The 15,905-nt window shown below is 40.8% G+C and overlaps 1 protein-coding gene across 4 annotated transcripts in view; it reads right to left on the bottom strand.

Annotated features, from left to right (window-relative positions):
* The window catches only part of MXI1 (MAX interactor 1, dimerization protein), an 81,197-nt gene that overhangs the window by 42,343 nt on the left and 22,949 nt on the right, over window positions 1–15,905 (bottom strand). For all 4 annotated transcript variants that reach the window (XM_044438434.1, XM_044438442.1, XM_044438451.1 and 1 more), the window contains exon 3: window positions 5,944–5,973. In XM_044438434.1, the coding sequence (XP_044294369.1) occupies window positions 5,944–5,973 (30 nt within the window). The remainder of the gene's footprint in view (window positions 1–5,943; window positions 5,974–15,905) is intronic.

Below are 15,905 nucleotides of genomic sequence, written 5' to 3'. Positions count from 1 at the left end.
CCCTATAAAGGAGGTCAGCACCCCATTCCAAGATAGCAATTGCAGCAAACAGATGCAGATAACACCTGTGAAAACGGGATTGTTTTCTCCTTCAGAAGTGCTGTTTATTCACACCCACATTTAAATGTTTAAACCAATTGAAATCCTTATGATTAAATGTTACAGAAACATGCTGAGAGCAGCTTTTTCATGAATGCATCCCACAATGTTGCTACAACTCTTGAAGCCCTGCTATCCCATGGGTGGAGCCAAACAGAAAGGCCCTTAACCATGCAATAGTTATTTCTGCTCCTGGCTCTGCTGTGGCTCATAGGATGATGCACACTGAGATCAGACCTGCCCAAAGGGTTGCAGGACTTTTCCTATGCGACTGCAATACTGCCAGAAGAACACCAAGCAAATGTGACTTCCACATCTCTCTATTGCCCTGAAAGCTGTGCCTCTGCAATTCTCAACAGGAATGGAAATGTAAAGCTCCTCTGATCACAGCCTTCTGGAAGGCTTCAGTCACTTGGGATTTAGAATATTAATTTTGAAAATAAAGATTGCCCTATCCAAAATTCTCCAAGACATGGATACTTTCCTTTGTATAGGCCTCTCCTCTTCCCATTTCAGACATTCTCTTTTATGTTCTTCTGCACCATGGGCTAATTTCACAGATCCACAAAGAAATGAAAGGGTGGGAAAAATAACAGGCCCCATTTGACTGAACGGTCCTATCCATCTCCTTTTGAACACTTTACTGCAAGCTGGAAAGGCAGGCTATAAATGCACAAAATATTTATTAAATAAATGCATTTCAAAAATGTCCAGGTCATGCAAACACACATAATAGAGTCTCATAGACTCAGGATTTAATTAAAACGACTCTCTTTGTAAGAGGGCGAAGAGGTAACTTCTTGGTTAAAATCTTGGAATTGTTTCAAAAAAGGAAAAGGGGTTTCTGTAAGCACAGACAATGGATGCAGCTCAGTGCCAGTTTAATGTAGTGAGCACATGGACATTCTAAGCAAGTGTGTTAGAAAGCTAACAGTGAAAGGGGCTACAAGCTCTCTGCCAGAAGCAATGGCCAGTTGGTTCAGAGAGAAAAGAACAAACTGTTCTGTGAAATACAAGACAGGTACCAATCCCTGCAATATAAGCGGCTGGAAAGAACAAGAATCGGGGAAACAGGAAGCACTAAAGCCAAACTTATGGAGAAGTAAGAATCTGAAGATAGGTTGTAAAACCTGGTTAAAGCTAGTCATGGTCAGCATTAACTCAGGAACAGCATGGAAGGTGTTTCTTCTGCTTTTGGTTAGTGATGGCTTGTTGTATAGTACAAACTGACAAACTAACAAGCTAACCTCAAATTGTGGTTTCTTTAGTTAACTTGTTCTAAACTGGCCATACTTAATATTAAACAAGTTTGTCAGTTTGGATCAAACAAATGACAATTAATTAAAAACAGAAGTTAATGCTTCTGAACAGTTTTCTCAGCTACATGGAAGGCTGGGAGGAATCCAGGCTCATTCATATCTAACCAAGCCCTAGTTTAACTTGGTATTTGAACACATCCTATGTCTGTACTGGGCCTAAAAAAAGAGAGATCACTCATTACCTGATTACTGTACTTTTGTTTAAAAGCCACACCTGCCTGAGCTGAATGGGTTAAAATAAATTTAAACACCCTATCAGACAAGCAACTGCTTGCAGACAAAGAGTGAAGAAACTGAGTCAGGCACCTAATAGTGGACAATTTTGGAAATTACAGGTTCTGTCAATAATGGAGATAACATTGGGATTCAAGAAGAAAATAACCACCATTACCACCAAAAAAAAACTCCTGAAGAAGCAAAAAGAGCAACTGCTTGTAGCAAAGCCATTAGATGCAGGGCTTTTATCTTTGCCACAGTTAAGTCTGGAGTCTGTGGCAGACTTAAAGACGCTACAGATAGCGAGCTATGAAAATCTGAAGGTGAAGCAATCCTTTTGTTTGCCTTGGAGCCCAGAAGTAGATTCCTCCAGTAGCATGAAAAACACACTGTCTGGTTCTCAGGGGACTGTTTTATCTACTACTTCTTTTAGCTGTGCCAGCAGGGAATCCATAAGATGTTATTGGAAGGAGTGGGTGAAGAAAGGTCTGAGAAGACGTGCAAGCCCCAGAAGGCTGCTGCCTCTGTCCTAGCTGCACTGAGCTCTCCTTGCTTATTGCCCACTTTCCAAGAGGCCATCACAGACAACCTCAAGATGCTCATCGGCAGCCATTAAATCAATCCCTGTTCTAACAAGCAGTCCATTTGTAGCCACAGTAAGTATTCAATGCACAACAAGCTGGCAACTTACTCAAAGGAGTAAGAACTTACTCAAAGAAAAAATAATCCTCAAACTAGATGCTGCTATGCCAGGCGAAACCTCTTTCAACTCAAAGGCTAGATTATATTTCAATGAAGCTTGTGGGGACCCCACTCCATTGGTGGGTAGGGCTGAAGAAAAGTGGGGTCAGATAACCAAATGTCCCAGCATACTTTAGCCTAAAGCACTTACTTCCAGTAATGAAGCCCTAGAAAGGGCAAATCAACCTTTTAGAATGGTGAAAAAAAACTGTACAGTAGACAAGAAAGCACCAAAAATTTGTGACTAGGGAGAAGTGGGCACAGCTGGAGTGCCAGATTTGACAGTGACTGTCAAAGCTTTGTTTTAGTGACACAGGTGTGGTAGTCAAAAGGGAAACCATCCTGCTTTTCCTATGTATGAGCACTATGGAAATAAGACATGCTGTCATAGGTGGACAGCATGGGGACAGTAATCACACTATGATGACATGCAATAAGCAAAAGTAAATGGCAGGTAACAGATATCTGGTCATCCTCTGGCCAGCCTACTCTGAGCAGCTGCTTTTGGGCATAGATAATCTGGAGGCTGAAGCCCAAGATGAACGTTCTACAGAACTCTATCTCACATTCACATGAAGGAGAGTGCACTGAACCCCTAGCTCTTAGAAAGTGGGGAGGCCTATTTGCTAAGTCCTCACTGGGAACCACACAAAAGATATAAGAATTTGGACCCACTCCTTTAGATCTCTATCTCCCTTTCTCACACAAATAAACAAATTGGAAGCATGGAGTAGGATAAATTCAAAACCAAAACTGGTAGCACTAGCTAAAAATAATCTGAAGTTAAATGTTGTTGATGTATAGCACAACGAAGACTGACATTTTTAAAGAAAACTGTGACTGATGTAGCAAAACAACAGCAACAGATAAAACCACACTGTTCTGCGATTCCTGAAATGTGCCAAGTTAACCTATGTAGCTTTATGACAGTGTTGAACAGACAGTAAAGGTTCCAGAAAGCACACAACTATAGTACTAGAGAATTTTGCTATTGATTTCACTACTGCAGGGTCTCTGACCAAATCTGAAATGCTTGGGATTCCAAGCTGGCCAGGGTCCCTTCTACTTGGCCAGTCTCTTTCCCCCAACCACCTATAGTTCTTGCCATTCTTTGTGCAGTTTTCTCCCCATTGTAAGGGTCAACATGCTTCTTCTAAGGTTTATTGACCTGTAGTAAGAGTTTTAAGGTAAAATAGCTTGATATTTGAGCCATTTTTCTTTTCTTTCAGCCCCTCTCACCAATGGAGTGTAGCCCCAAGAGTTTCTCCAAAATTTAATTTAGCCGTCATGTTGAAAAAGGCTAGATATCCTTCCACTACTACAATAAATCTCTCTCCTTGTATTGTGCATATCTGGCTGTTCCCTCGTCCTCACTTACAGGAAGCTGCAACATATGTGAAAACTGGTTTTATTACTAGAATTCATACATGCACAAAAATTGGCCTGTGCTTAGTGTTCATGGGCCAAAACAGCTTATACCCCCCTCTTCCCTGGAAGAAAGCAGAGGTCGGAATCTTAATAAGGCTGGCATTATGAAAGTAAGTTCTACAGTATATAATAGTGTCACAACCACTGAGTTGTGCTACCAGCCAGAGGGCTCCTAGCACAACCAATCAAAAGGCATTGTGCAGTTGTTCCATGGTTTCCTCTTAAAGAGAGCTTTTTCCTAGTAAGAAAAAAGATGGAAAAATTGTTGGAAAATAGGGGACGGTTACAAATGGAAGGTGATGTTGTCTGTGTCCCTGCCATCTCCCATCAAATTCCATGAGCGGAGCAGAGTGAGTCCATCCTTGAAGCCACCCATAAAGGTTTCTGGGAACAAAGAAGTTAGCAACAAGCTTCCTTGAAAGGGCATCTTTGGATCAGCCTTCCTGAACCCACTGCCATGTAGGTAGTTTGGACTACAACTCCTAGAATCCCTATGCTAGCTGACACTGCTGGAAGGTCAAGTCTAAACAGTTGGAAGGCACTAGTTGGGTAAGGCTACAAGTTAGCACTAATATAATAATGAAACAAATATGGCTACTACACCTTCAATCAAAGTGTCCTGCTCCAGAGTTCTAAACTATAAATTTCTTATAACAAATCTTAGTACTCCTAGTACTGTTTCTTGTGATCTGCCATATGGAGGACAACTGTGTGGCAAATTCCTTCCCCTCTGTTGGTTGGCCCAAACCTCCTCTTCTGTCTGATTTTATGCCCATTCACCAAACCTTCCTTTCTCTTTTCATAAATTATGTTGTTTCCAACCTGATGAGCCGCTACCCACTAAAATTCTGCAGAAATATCAGAATTCCCCCTTGGTCTCAAAGATAAATTATGCTGTGTCCTAAAGCAGGTTACAAGAGTACCACTTCCCCTCCCTGCAATCTCCCTCCTCTCCCAAATCATGGATGCCTGCAAAGTATATAGAGTTGGGTGTGCACTTAAAGCATGATGGCGATTCAAAACTGCAAAAGAAACTTAAAAGAATGGGCATCCCAGCACCAAGCCTTGACAGAAGAAAATGCATACTCTCAGAAAGCATGCAAAGAACAATCTTTGGATGTCAAAGGGCAAGCCAGGGCACCAAAACAAACCTGAAAAACACTGCAATAAAGGAATACCGGCGCACATGATTGTTTAAATTGTGTGCAAGCTTGTAACGCCAACTGTTCCAGTCTCAGTTCAGCCAGGCTCCTAAGCCAGGGTGTCCCTGCAGTGTCCTCATTATTAGCACATTCTGAACAGGCTCAGAATAATTCTCCTCTTTCTCTGCAAGACGTGTTCCCTTCCACAAGACCACACCGGTAAGCCTGGGACTATACACTCAACCACCTATCTGCCTCCCTAGTCATGAAGATAGTATATCAGGAAGCCCTGGTACAATGATAGGATCCTAAAAACTTTGCTTTAACCCAATGCCTTTGTGAACTTTCTGTATTTGTATTTACATTTATTTAGAGCATTTATATTACTCTAACTCCTGTTACAAAGGAGGTAAGTCATAGAGTAGAGCTAGTCAAGCAACAAAACTGCATAGATTGCTAAAACTTGGTCTCAGAGATAAATTGTGCTGTGTCCTAAAGCAGGTTACAAGAGTACCGCTCCTCAGGAGCAGTGGTGAGTCCCGACTTCAGAGGCAATCGGACAATGCTATTTTCCTGTAATGCAGCAGGGATTATGACAGGCCTGATAGGCAGAGAAAGAGGGGGAGGGCAAAACACACGTACACATTAAAAACACTCTGCTCTTTAGCGAACATGCACCAGAGCCTGAGAAATCCGATACCCTAGCAACCTCATGTATGGACATTGACCCAATCAGATTTCAGTTTGCAAGGAGAAGAGAAACAGTATTTCCTCTGCATACAGATTAGCTGCAAAAATGGGTCACTTCTTTGCATTTCAGAGAGGGTGGGAGAGGTCCTTCTTTTTTCAGATCTCGGAGTGGATTTCTGTTTTTTAGACACACACCTGGTGCAACGTGGCATTTCCAGGCTTCCAGACTATAGGGCAACTTAAGGGCTTAACAACTAACAAAATGATTAAGTTTGCATTCCTCAGAATCCTGTTCATTAGTTACTTACCGGTTCTTTTCTAATTCGTTGTGCGTAGACCTGGAAGATAGAGCAAGAAAAAAAAATGGATTAGCCATCTCTAGTATTATGAACTCAAAAGCCTGTTTCCATAAGCTGTGAGCAGTTTTCTTCTTGTTACAGTGAATCAAAAATTATTCAACACCCCCCCCCCCCGCCGCCATCAGAGAGAGAAAGAGAGAGAGAGAATTTACCAACCCTTCAACTAAGGGCGGTTTGCTACTTTAATATCTATTGTTCTTACTATATTTGAAGTTCTTAGGTTTGGGGGCTTCCCTCAAGCTATAAGCATTTGCTCATTGCTTTAGTCACCATCAGCACTTGTTGTGAAACAGCTCTGCTCAATTAATTTTATAGTGATAATGCTGCTTACATAGGTCAGTTAAGTCAAGTTGAAAATAAAGATAAGGAAGGAAGCCCCTGATTATCCAGGGGCTCTTTATCTCACATGTAATTATGATTAGTCTCGTGTGCACATCTTTTTCACGTAAACAGACTGGATACACAACAATTTAAGAGGTTTGGAAACTCAGAATAACTAATCCTGAACAAACCAATTTACTGAACTTTTAATTATCTTGAGCAATTTGCAAATTTTCACAGCCACTCACACTCATGAGATTGCAGTGTTTACCATTTTGCTGATCTGCATCATGGTAACATACAAAAACAGGAACAGTTGACTCTATGAAGCCTCTTGCACTACATTATAAAGTGCCAATGCTATCAAAACATATTATTCGTTATTTTAAAACTTGGCATAATACAATTTGACCACAGCAAATCTCTTTTATGTTAAATCACCTTAAAGTAAGACATTTGTGATGGTGGCAGTGTGTGTGTTTTAAATCTATTTCTTTGTAAACTGATATCACATATTTCTGAAGACCAAATACCTTCTATCACCCATATCAAAGAACCTTCAGAAGAGCCTGATGATCATGGAACTAAATTCATAATAAGTTCCAAGCTCAATGGGAATATCCCATTAATCAAAGTTTCTCAAGCAATACTGGTAGGAGAGGTGCTTAGAGTCTTTATTGTATGCACTGGCAGAAGACACAAGGAAAACCCTAAAGGTTAATCTGAAATATTATAGCCTAAGGCTGAACGGCTGGTCAGATGCTTAAACTACTCCAACTGCAATGCTGTCAAGGAGGAATCTGAGGTCTAAGAGCACAGGAAGACTCTGCTTTTGAAGGCAACACATCTGGATTTCCCCTCTGGACAAATTATTACAAACCCATAAGAGTAGACAAATGTCAAAGAAGAGCAGTAAAATCCTCTGAGACCTTTTCAAGCATATAGACCAAACATGGGGGACCGAAGGGGCAAATTCAAAGTTGGAAAAGCTTTCAGGGGCCACATTCCAGTGCTTGACAGGGCCAAAGGCAGGAGGAAAAAATAAAAGCATATTGTAGCTTAAAGCTCTCACTCCTAGTACTGCTAAGTCTTCTGTTGAGGCACTTCAACCTCTGAGCATAGGCTAAAAAAGAACCCTAAAGATGAACAATCTCAAAACAATCCATGATTGGGGGAAAAGGTGCAGCCAGAAAAGGGAGTATTGCCATCTGGGGAATTCCAGAGGACTAGATAGAGGCCCCAGGAGGGCCAGATTTGTTCATGAAGCCAGAGGCTCTACCGTCTGCTGCAGACCTATATATATTTTGAAGAGTAAAATCAAACTTAAAAATGATTGCCCCTATATCATGCAATAGTTTCAGAATAAAAGTATAGGAAAGCAGAACGCTCATGCCCTTCTAGAATTCATAGAAGGTAACAGAACAGGGCATTCTTCACCACTTTGCATTGTTGACTGGCCTTTAAAATGTCTGTCTGAATTCATTTTAATCTCCCAGCTGCATCCTTAGTGACATCTTGGGATGGCCCCATAACAGCCATTGGTCATCAGAATAGTTGCATTTCATTCTACATTTGGGAACAACAGTAGAATAAATTTTTAATTATATTTTATATCTATCATACATGTTGTCCTTTAGATCATGCACAGTTCAATGCATGTTAAATTGCATGCTGACTATTAAATAAGGGGGAAGACATGTGCCATAGAAACCCAAATGAAATTCCCCAGAACTGTATATTAAACAGTAGTATTTAAAGACTAGAAAGAAAACCTAATACTGTTGCGAACTTATGCATTTGGAGCAATCTGTGTGTAATTTCACTGGAGTGCTATTAGTTTTATGTACTTTATAGTCCTGCAGGAGACATCCCCCTCTTCTTGGATACTCCAGTAAAGGCTATGAACCCAAAGATATGCAAGGGATTGAATTCCTACATTATAATCAAGCCAGGCATCAAGGTTGGCGCTGAAAGAACAAAGTTTTGCCCACCGCTGGGAACAAAATTAAAACAGCAGGCTCTCCCTATTTCTCACACGCAGGAGACTCTTTATTACTTATCTTCCTTCCATCAAAACACCCAACCTGAGGAGATTCGCCATCTTGTCATGAAGCTGGCTAATTTATCCTGTGATTTATAACCATATTGGCATAAAATAAAATGGTCTAACTTTCCCAGATGAGAAGAGAAAAAGGCGGCTGGGGGACAGGAACGACAATGACTTTTGCAGCTGCTAATCCCATCAGACTATTATGAGGAACAATCCTTAAAATAGAAAGGATTTTGAAACACATTTACTGTTCTCCTTGGTAACTTGAGGCATAATCAAAATTTGCTCCTTTTGCTTTTTCCTTCTCCAACATCCTTATGGGACATCCATAACAGTTTCTAGGAGAAACTAAAATTAAAACTATTCAGGCTTATCTGTACTCATTATAATTTAGTGAAGTAACTTTTGGAATTGCATTAAAGACTGGACAGTAAACAGCCATGTGTTAAGAATTAGCCAAGGACTGTAACAAAACTGTGTAGGTGCGGGAAGGTTAGCTGAGCGGAAGGCTTGACAAAATCTGAAATCCTGAGAATCTCAAATTGTATTTTGTTTCTTTTCTTTTTTCAAAGCAGACTTCATCAGACTAAGCCCTCTCCTCTTATTTTGTTGCAAAGAAAAGAGTACCTATGAAAGTGGTAGGGAGGGGCAGAGAAACTGTTAGGATGGAAAAGGCAACATGTTTGTGTAAAAGATCATTAATACTCGGATATAGCATTTTATGCCAGTTGTACAAATACTTATTACATATACGCATACACACAGACCCCAGCTGGAAACAGCTAAACTCTGAGAACAAAACAGAAGTAGGTACGGACAGTAAAAGCTTCTTGCTTGCTTTTTAAAATTTAATTTGTTTTTGCAGGACCATCACGTCCAGTCATGGATCACTATAATGCATATGTCTCTTTCAACAGCAGTACAGCAAAGGAATTTTTATTCCACTGTTTTGCCCACAAAATGTTAATACTTCATATTGTCTTTGCTGAATTTTATTCTATTGCCTTACTTTTATTCTATTCCCATTTAATAAGGCCTTGCTGATATTTAATGCTAATCCTAGCATTTACACTTCAAGCAGCTGCAAAAGCACTGAACTGCTAACTCTCTATTAAGGAAAGTTGAACATTCATGCACATTGAACAGATTTCTTTCTGAAGCCATTCCCTCTCAACCCAACACAATCCTATGCTGCTTTAAAATGCTCCAAGTTAAAAACAGGGACCAAGCAAATCATTTCAAGGAAACTTTTTTAACCTACAGTTTAAAAAAAAATATACAGCTGGGCTGGCCAGGGGTAGGGAATCCAAACTCCAACTTGGTGGCAGCTTTATTTAGTCCAGCCAAAGCTCCTGAGTGCTTTAGGACACTTCAGCAGGCTGGGAGATGCAAAAAGAAGGGAAGGAGGAAAAATCTGTTCTTCCATCCCCTGCTTTTTGTACCACTAGCATGATGAAGTGTTTTAAAGAACTCTAAAGCTTATACTTTCTTGTGAAATTTTGGTTGGTCTTAATAAAGCTGTTGCCCAACTGTAAACTGTGTTGTTGTGTAAACCATCCAGAGAGCTTCAGCTGTGGGATGGTATAGAGATGTAATAAATAATAATTGATGTTATGGAATTGCTGAAACTAAGCAAGTAAGGGTCTTGAACAGTGTAAATTCGGTGTTTTAAATTTTGCAATGAAATGTTATGATGTTTTATTATTATCTCTATTTTAAATTGTATTTTATGAGGTGTTGTAAATCACCCAGAGACATTTGGCCATAGGGCAATATAGAAATAACAACAACAACCTGGAGTTCAAAAAGAATCCCATGTACAAGTAAATACATGAACTTAAGACCTTGTTCAAAAATATTTGCACAGATTTGTAGTACAGTTCACCCTACTGAGGGTACAGCATGGCCAAGGAGAGGGAGGAAGCTTCCACTGGAAAGGTTTCCTATGCAGATCTTCTGCATGTGCATCTCTACCTTTCATGGTGCCCTAAACTTAAAACAAAAAACAAAAAAAACCCAGCCAAACCTTCAAACTGAAAAGTCTCAAAGGTGCCCTTCCAATTCACAGAAGGACTATTTCCAACTTAACAGAAGGGTGCTGAAGTTGCAAAAGAAGATGTCATTCAGAAATGTTACCTTGCATGATTAGAAAACTTGCAATTTTCCCCTCTGGGTTCTATATCTTGAACTACTTGCCATTTAAAACAAGTGGACCTTGCAACAAAATATTGCAGTACTTCTGTTCAAGGTTCTACTCCCAGCCATTCTATTCCCTTCTTCAGATTTCCATGCTTTTCCCGCAAGAGCCAATGAACATTTTGTGCCTACTGAACATGCTCAGATCTCAGTGGGCTGTTTTAGGGGTGCCCTCCCCCCTTTTTTTCATAAAGAATTTTTGGAGGTAGTTCTGCAAACTTTGGGGACTCCCTCTGAGGTTGCTGAAACCTTCCTTTTGAGTTTGGATGCTGCCACTTCGACTGAATCAAGGCTGGCACTCAACAAATTGAGATTGCAAATATTATATACTGGGTTGGCCATGCTTGCTCAACAGAAGATACGGTAAATGTCAGATATTTCAGAGTTGTAAGTGGGTGCCCAAGGGCAGTGAGCAGTGAGTGCCCGCAGGTGGTGGGGTGCTACAAAATAAACTTAAAGAGCCGCGTGTGGCTCCCAAGCCTCAGTTTGGCCACCCCTGGTATATATGATCTCATTGCACTTATGCAAAAACAAGCCCTAACTGGCTGAGCTGCATGCAGTCTTGCACTTGAAACAAGGCACTTCCAAGTGGCCTTAATCCCCAAGACCGAGGGACAAAGAAAGCTTTGCTTTATGTTCCATCCATTATGGCTTGTTTCCCAATACAGCCTGCATACAAACACGCAGTTACACGATCTCTTTGCAGCTACCTTTGTGCTTCCTGTAGTGCGTGCACAACAGCTCACAGAGCACACCTAATGAGAGAACTCCTTCCACTCATGCTTCTTTGTATCCAAGCCATCCGCATGATGGTGGAAAAAGCTGAGATTGCACGACTTTTTATTCTGTCTCAACCTGCAGAGAGAATCCTGTCTAAAATAACTGAATGATCAGACAGTTTCTCTTTCCACCTAAACCCTTATAAGTGTTTTCGCCGCAAAAACCACGCACCTCAAGGTAGAGAATTAAGTTAACAGCCTCCTAAGCGCATTCACAGTGATGAGTGAGCGTGAGAAAGAGGCATAATTCCTAGTTCTGCTGCTATACTAGATGTACAGAAATAAATGGGAGCTGAAGAGAAGCAGCGTTTGGAATTCCATATCCTGGAACATTATGCGAATATGTAAGAGTCAAGACCAGCAGGCACATCACAGACATGCAGCCCAGTAGTTGTAATACACCACTAGTCTCAGGGCCAATTCATCATTCAGCCTGGGAGCAGCTGAGGTCCCACTGAGGAGCACTGCCTGCCTAGACCTTGCTAATAATGTGTTATTGAAATATTAAGCTATGTCAAGTACTTGGTTCAGGCAAGGCAATGTAAATAATACATCTGCTTAACCCACTCTCATTATTTAAATAAAACAAGTTGTCCCTAGGGATGGAGAAGCACCCTTCAGGCTCATGAACATTCAAAATTAACCCCTACAGATGACAGTGATGCTTGATAGGCCAGCAAAGCAATCCCAGCAATCCATTCTGAGTAACAGGGATCACTTTACACACCTTAAACTTGTAAGAATGCCACCACCATATACACAGCCATCCCAAATACGCAAAACTGACATCAACTGCTACAATTCTCCTAATAGCTTCAATTCAAAAAAGTGTAAAATATTATTGATATGGTTATTGTTGATCTACTGGGAGGGAAAGCTCAACTTCTCACAAACGACAGAATAGGATGCAAAGCAGTAAACCAAAAAAATTATAGAGATGGAGTTGACCTGCAATGTAGCCTTCCTAGTAGTACCAGAGGTTCTAGCCCTAAGGATCGTGCATGTTTGCAACCAGAGCATTTTTCACCAAAGTCAGGGGAAAGATCCTGACTATGACATTTTAGCAGCTGTCCTACATTCACTCAAAGAACCTGCAAGCTGCCCTGTCACATGCTGCCAAAACTCTACCTAGCATTAACAGGGGTTTCCTCAGCTGCAGCTCTTTGTTAGACTGTCAACTGCAAACCTCCGTGCAAACACTGAGAAGGATCCAATGGATTCAAGCCTATCATCTGTTGTGCAACCTCAGTAGCGCTTGCTAGTCAAACCATTCCCTGTTGCACTAGCAAGCATTACTGATGGTGTACAATTGTTGCTTTTTGCTTGTGCAGCATCGGAAGCTACTGGATCCCTCCCATGGTTCTTGTAAAAGAACAAAACCACTTTGCTACTCATTAGTAATAGGATCAGTTTTCACCAACAGGGGTTTTGCTTCTGATGGGTGATTTTGGACGTGGCTTGCATGGGTTAGGGCTGCTTTCCATTATGGCAGAATAATTTGGTTCCCGGATGGCTACTATGGCACCATTAAACAGTCCTTCTACTACTTTTCTCTCCATTCTGTCTCTTGTGTGCTTTATATGCTCAAGCCTGCACCTGAGGGAAACATCTGCACTTTTACTTGAATTCATCTCCAACATTTTACAAAATGTCATCACCATAGAACCAATAACAACAATAAATCATAATATACTTGGGATGCAATTCATACATGTGAAAAGCAATCACTAAATGATGATGTAACATTTTCAAGGACACATTGAAAAGTGACCATACCACATGGCAGTTCATCTAGAAGATGGCTGCACCAGTGGAAGGTTATCTAGCAGTATCTCTTCCATATGAACAGCAATCATCTGAATCAAGCCTATGTTTGAAATAAATTGTCCTCTGAACAGAGCTCCAAACTTGTTTTGTGTTGATTTTCATTTAGAAGAAGCACAAGAAGCTTGATTCAAAATAATACCATGTATTTATCTGGAACAATAACATAAATTTTCTGTCGTTTTTGGGCTCATCTATATCAGATCATTTGTGTTTTCCATCTCCAATGACACTTATTTGCTTGGTCTCTAGGTGTTGAAACCTTCAGGGTCAATTGCATGTGTTACCTGATTTAAACACTTGTATTCATACATCTCCCAGGATGCATTTTATTTATCATACATGTATATTCTGCCTTTCTTAGGTGATGGAACTCAAGCCAACATAAATTCCAGTTAAGTCTCCTATTCAAGCATTAACGAGACGCATTAGCAAAATTGCTGCATGTGTCTTGAAACCACACGATAGAAAATACATTTCAAGCTAGCCCAACACACTAACCACAACTTCACACAGATGAGGCTGGTAACAGGCACCCATCATGATGTGATGGTAACAGTTCTGTGCTATGAGTCACCTCTGTACTTCATCACATGGACTGGGGAAATTGTTTTCGCTCAAAAAGAGATTCATATGAGGGGGCATCATGCTTACCACTCTCCCACACTGCTACTTCTCTCCAAATGTTTCTGGCCCAATCAAGGTCAATTAGAGCTCGGCTCAGGAAAGCACCACTCAGGTAGAGAAGCAGTTGAGAAGTAAGCCTTGAGTGGAACAAGGATTCAGAATTCTGTATCTTTATTGTTAGCCTCAGCCCTCCATCCTTCTTCCCATGCAACTGGGTCAGTTCCATATTTAAACAGCTAGAACTCTTGCATTCACTTGTAGTTCAACTCAAAACTCAAAGAACTAAATGGACTTCTTTCACAATAGATTCCTTGCTGCCTTTCCCACTATTAGGATACAGAAGGCAAGAAAGACCTCAAATCTTGCCGAAAGAAAAAACCCATCTTCATACAACCTGAGGGCCAACTTTTTGGAGAAGTTCTTGAGGCTGCATTCCCATAGTGTGTGGAGCCAAGGACAAAAAGGAGAGGGTCAAAAATATTAAAAATGTCACCACATTGTAGCTAAAGGCAGTTCAGAGAGGTATGCAAATATTTTAGAATGCGAGGTAAAAGGTAAAGGTTCCCCCCCCCCCCCGATGCAAATACATGGTAGTTGTGTATGACTCTGGGGCTAGTACTCATCTCCATTTGTAAGCCAAAGGGCCAGCATTGTCCAAAGACACTTCCATAGTATGTGGCCAGCCTGACTAAAGGCCAAAGTGCACAGAATGCTGTTTCCTTTCCTTATCTACTCTCATTTGCATGTTTTAAATTGCAGGTAGGCCAAGAGCTGAGGCAAAGCAGTGAGAGCTCACCCTGTTGTATGGATTCAAATTGCTGACCTTCTGATCAATGGTTCAGTAGTTTAACTGGCTGTGCCACCCACATCCCTATGGAATGGGAGGAAAGGCCCACAAAACTTGGGGAACCAATCATTTGGGGTAAAAGGTGCAAACATCTGAAGAACTTTAGTGGGCCAAAGTGGGGCTTCAAAAAGGTTGGATTTGTTCTTTCAATTTGAGGTTCAGCAGGCTGGCTGTAAGGAATACCTGAAACAACGGGGCAGTGAATGAACACCTCTGGAGGTCTCATCACCTGGAAGACAAGCAAAGATGCAAGACAGCAGGTCTGGCATAAAAAAATAACCACAAACCTGAGAACTGCAAACAATTTAACTTTATTGCTTTTGATAAGTCAGTTAGATTATTTAACAAAGCAATTCTGAATATAGCAAATGCCAAGCCTGAATAGGTAGATTTCTTGAACTTCCCTTGTGATACTATTTGTAAAGCTTTGGACAAGATACACCAAGAGACAGTTTTATGCCCAAAACTACAAGAATGAGGGGAAGAGAAATTTATGCCGTTGGTGTATGTGCATCAATATTTATGCCCAGGTATGGTGAGACCAGACCAATATTTCAGACTTCTCTGTTAAAGCACTTCATAGATACCTGGTAGCCTGCTTTCATATTCAAGAACTCAACATCAGCACAATAGGATTCATAATTGTCCCCAGGGATAAGCTACTGATGATTCCAAAGGAGTTTTATTTGTTATGTCTTGTTTCTTTCAGGTATCTGGACTGTCCTTACAAAAGAATTATATCCTTCAGTGTAAGTGACACCTCTTGCATTATGTACTTCCTTTCATTGTGTTCTCAGCCTAAAATTACCAAGAGCTGTATTAATTCAATATGATCTGTCAGTAGCATTTGGCCTTAGAGGGAGGATTCTCCCACAGAACAGAATTGGATGACCCATTTTTTTCTTTCCAGCAGTTTTAAGACACCATGACATTAACAGAATCCAGGTTTCCAGTGTAATAGGCACAAAGATAAACCACCAAATCATATTGCTAACCCTGACTACAAGCCTAGCAACAGTAGTGTTAGCTTTCCAAGAAATATATGAAGCCCATTTCTGATAAGTATGGGTGGCTTCTGCAGCTGGCCTCCTACGATCAGCCTGATAGGAATATCAGACTGCCTACAGACATCAAGGAAAGCTCTGATGTTTGCAACTATATAAAACCTTAAAGGAGATTATTTTAGACCATTAGCAGCTGAAGAGACCATTATTGAGTTCAAGGCACTTGTACATGGCTTCCCTCACCTATTTTTACTTTCCCAACA

Source organism: Varanus komodoensis, unplaced genomic scaffold, assembly GCF_004798865.1.
Source record: "Varanus komodoensis strain SLA01 unplaced genomic scaffold, ASM479886v1 scaffold1, whole genome shotgun sequence".
Lineage (NCBI taxonomy): Eukaryota > Metazoa > Chordata > Lepidosauria > Squamata > Varanidae > Varanus > Varanus komodoensis.
The sequence above is the reverse complement of the archived record's forward strand: the minus strand, read 5'-3'. Positions and strand labels throughout refer to the sequence as shown.